Consider the following 4,620-nt stretch of genomic DNA (forward strand, 5'->3'; position numbering starts at 1 on the left):
CAGCACGCTGCATTCATTCGCACTACGCTGCTGATGCTCTGGAGAGTAAGGATGCACAAACTTCCCAATGCACCCTCCTTTTCTGCTTGAGATGCTTTTACTGATATCCTGGGTGAGTGCCAGGTACATGTAGACTAACTATTCTGGACGGAGAAGGTTTCCTAGGAGAGAGAGAGAGAGGGAGGGAGAGAGAACAAGAGAGAAGCGCTCTTCTGAAGGAAGTTGAAGCTGTCTGGGTTGGTGCAGTTTTTCATTTTTTATAAGCAGAACTTATTTTTGGATTTTCTGCTGGATGAGCTGCACAATTGGTTCCCTCGGGTGAGAGCTCGTCTATTTTTACCTTTCAATAAATAACAGGCAATGCATATTCATCTATGTAACGTGGGAGAAACCGAGTAGTCTCATGCTGTCGATTTGCTGCATTTATACATTTATAAACACTCTGCAGGTCTCAGAGATGCTGTATGTAGCACGATGGACGATGAACGTCTATTAGAAAGTGGGCAGGTTATGTTCTTCTTTACTTTCTGCACGCTGAAATCGAGTCGAAAACTTTTGCGTCTTCACGTTTTTTGAAGAGTAACACACCGAAATGGCCCTGACTGAAAATTGCAGGACTTATCAAACGCCCAAGGACAGTGGATGTGCTCAGAGTTGCTCTTCTGATGTGGTGGAGCTCAATGTAGGTGGACAGGTGTACTACACTCGCCATGTCACCCTCACCAGTGTGCCAAACTCACTGCTGGGTAAATTGTTCTCCTCTAAAAAAGACATTTCTAACGACCTCACGCAGGACATCAAGGGACGCTACTTCATCGACCGGGACGGATTTCTCTTTAGGTACGTGCTGGACTATCTCCGCGATAAGACTGTCGTCCTGCCGGATTATTTTCCGGAGAAGGGGAGGCTGAAACGCGAAGCTGAGTTTTTCCAGCTGCCCGAGCTCGTCAAAATCCTAACCCCAGATGATTATAGTCACAGTGATTTTGACGAAGCATCCCAGGGAAGCGACCAGAGGTTATATCCAGCCTCTTACCTGGACGCGCGCGACCGACGCTACGGCTTCATCACGGTCGGGTACAAGAGCTCGTGCGCATTCGGGAGGGACACTGATCCCAAAGCCCGCGGAATACCCAAAATCTTCATTTGCGGAAGAGTCGGTCTGGCGAAAGAAGTTTTCGGCGACGCACTAAACGAGAGCCGGGATCCTGACAGACCGCCGGAGCGTTACACTTCTCAGTTTTACCTGAAGTTTCGCCACCTGGAGCGAGCGTTTGATATGCTCGCGGAGAGCGGGTTCCACATCGTCGCGTGCAATTCATCACTCACCACATCTCCCCACAACAGGCATGCTGATGATAGATACTGGTCCAACAACACAGAGTACGTCTTCTATCGTAAGTACAGCTTATTTACTCTTTACGTTGTATTACAAAAAGAAAGAAAATAAAGCCATTTGGCAATGCTGGGTAGTTACTGATCAGATGAGATGTAATCTGGATTACGTAATCAGATTACAAAATGGAGTACTCGTAGTTAGATTATATTGCTTCTTAATATGAACATAATCAGATTACAGTTACTTTTTATGAATTACATGATTACATAGAGCATTAGTAACCCAACAGCATCCCACTTTTTTCTCTTATCATTTTTTCTTTCTAGTATGTCTTTCTAGTATGACTTTATTAGTATGTGTACAATTTGACCTAAAATGAGCCTATTTAGTTTACATTTCCCTGTTTGAAAGTTAACATTCCAGCAATTTAACAACATGCATTATTCTGTTGTCTGATCACATTACTGATGTGTGGGTCAATAGATAAAATGTTATAAATATGATAGGTCGAAAAATATTTATATACTGTACAAAAGTTGTCAGAAAACAAAACCAAAAGAGTAAAAATGGTTAATTGATTGGTCAGTGGTCAGTTACCAAATGGTTAAAAATGAAATCTAAAAACAATTGCCAATTTTAATTGAAATTACTTTATCTCAATCAGTATTCAAACTTTTTTTTGACGACAAAATCTTAAATTCTAAATGCTAAAATATTAAAGTAAATCAAGGGCGTGCATGAAGCTGTGACCACCAGGCGGCGTACTCTGATAGTTTGCTCATTTTTGTCCTGGACACTTTCAGGATTTGCCTTGAATAAAAAGATTGTGCTCATTTCTCCAGGTGACAAATGCACTTCCTGTTAAGTATTAGCAGACTGAACTGAGACTGAGTGTGTCCGCTCAGAACATTGGTAGAAAAGAAACAGAACCAGAGAGAGAGAGAGAGAAAGTGGGAGAGGCTTTTGAGCCAATGCAGATGTGGACAATTCCCTCAAGTCTAGCTCTCAGGGATATGAACAGAGTGTGGTATGAATATTTCAGTAATCTACCACAGCGATGGTCATGTCGCTCAGCCGTTTCCTCCCTCCCTCTCTCTCACTCGCTCTTTCTCTCTTTACTTAAGTAAGTAAGTACAAATACATGTAAGTGGACCTTTTGAATATACATTTGTTCTCCAGCGCTTGCCTGCATTATCGGTTCATTTGACTTGTATTGTCTTAAATGAGAGAGATGTTGCAGCATATGGCCAATTAAAAATCACTTTGTGCTTAATTCCAAATGAGTCCCCTTGGAAATCCTAAAAAGAGTAGGCCTGTAATGGAGCGCTTCAGGAGGACAGTCACAAGATTTGGGGCGATTGGACATATGGTTGCTTAATGATTTGTTTTCTGTCATCAGTATAATTACTGCAGCACTCAACCTCTCTTATAGCCCACAAATAAGGGAGAAAAAATATGACACATAGAAATATGTAATAAGGTGATGAGTCTATATGAAAATCAGTTGCAAAAGTGATATTGCGTTTTAAATGCACCCTCTGCTTTTTTAAAAATCTCTTATTATCAGTGGTGTAAATGAATAAATTACAAATTACTGTAATTGAGTAGTTTTTCTCAGGAATTGTAATTTACGAAGTAGTTTTAAAAATGTGTACTTTTACTTTGCCTTGAGTACATTTTTTAAAGCAGTATCAGTACTTTTACTCCACTACGTTCCTTCAACCTGCAGTCACTACTTTATTTTTTTCTGTCTATGGTGATTGGGAAAAATCAGTCCTGCAAGTCCAATCAAAAAGCACACAGAAGGTACAGTAAATCGCATCATAATGAACTACCTCAAGAAATGGGCGATTTAAAATTGTGGCAAACTGTTTGGAAGTGTTAAAAATGTCCAAGAACATGTCCAAAATCTTTACTCGCATTGACCAAGAGAGTGTTTAGATGCATGTCACTGATGAGAAGCTGACCGATGTTTAATGTATGATGAACAAAAGGGCCTTAAACACCCTGCAGGCATAAGACACCAACATGACGTCAGATTGACGCTGTATCCCACCGTCGTAGGGACGATGCATTTTGTCTGTAAATGACAATCGGTTTGACTTCAGGATCCACCATCAGGCCGACGTCAATGTCCAACATCCAAATCAATAGGTAATAATGTTACAGTTTGACGTTGTTTGGACGTTACCACTATGACATCTATCAGACGTTGGATTTTGGTTGCCATACTTGACAAATAAATGTTAGTATTTAATGTCAATATGGTTTAAGATGTTAGCTCGATGCTGGATGTTGGTCACTCACTCTCACAACCTAAAACTGATCTAAAATCAATGCCATTTGACGTCGTTATTGGAGAACAAACTAATGTTATCCTTAGACGCTGGATAGACATTAAATTTTGGTCACCTGACATCACAACCTAAATCTAACTTTATATTAACGTCTTATGATGTTGTGTGCCTGCTGGAAAATAACTAAATGCATTACATAATGTTACGTTTATACACATCCACAAATTATATGTAAATGCATCAGCTTTTTACAGTGTAATACTCACTACTCAGTACTTGAGTGCTTTTCAAAGGGCTACCTTTTACTCATACTTTGAGAAATATTTATAACAGGTCCTTGCTCTAATTGCTCTACATTTTTAGGCAAGTAATGGTAATTTTACTTAAGTATGATTTTTCAGTACTCTTACCATCACTGGTTATTAATTTTAGTTTTCCTTTAAAAAACTAATGGAATTATCCCTGGTGACTTATACAAATGTCAATCTTTTAGTTCACTTAAACATGCTCCTGCTGCTTCACATTCGTTTGACACATTTTTAAAAATCTAATCAACCTAAAAAAATGACATAAAACCAATAGGCATGGGACATTAACTGTTTTCAAGTTGTACTGTGGTTTGGAAAAGTCAGGGTTTTAAAATCACCAACATTTTCTGCTATACCATACCTAATGTATGTATAAGATTTTTTTATTTACTTTTTTTAGGACAACAGTATCCCTAGCAGAAAATGTATCAAAAGATGCCATTTTAAATAGTAATTAGTCTGTTTTTGAATTCAATGAAGACAGCAGAAGTCAGTGATTCATTTATTTAGCCAGACATGTTTACTGCTCTGCTATTTTAAATGTTTTTCAAAATAAAATATATTGTGTTCAAAGAGGAAAAAAGTTTCAGTTTTTTACTCAGACATTTAAAAAGAACACATTTTAGAGCAGTGAGCACAATACCGTCAAACTGTGATATTTTTATCCAAACTTATC

The 4,620-nt window shown here is 38.7% G+C and overlaps 1 protein-coding gene across 1 annotated transcript; it reads left to right on the top strand.

Moving 5' to 3' along the window:
* Positions 1–565: 565 nt before the first annotated feature.
* kctd16a (potassium channel tetramerization domain containing 16a) lies at positions 566–1,483 on the top strand. Its single transcript, NM_001037238.1, is given in 1 exon segment — positions 566–1,483. A coding segment is annotated over 1 exon segment (858 nt). The 5' UTR covers positions 566–592; the 3' UTR covers positions 1,451–1,483.
* Positions 1,484–4,620: the final 3,137 nt, after the last annotated feature.

The sequence above is a fragment of the Danio rerio genome, chromosome 14, assembly GCF_049306965.1.
Source record: "Danio rerio strain Tuebingen ecotype United States chromosome 14, GRCz12tu, whole genome shotgun sequence".
NCBI lineage: Eukaryota > Metazoa > Chordata > Actinopteri > Cypriniformes > Danionidae > Danio > Danio rerio.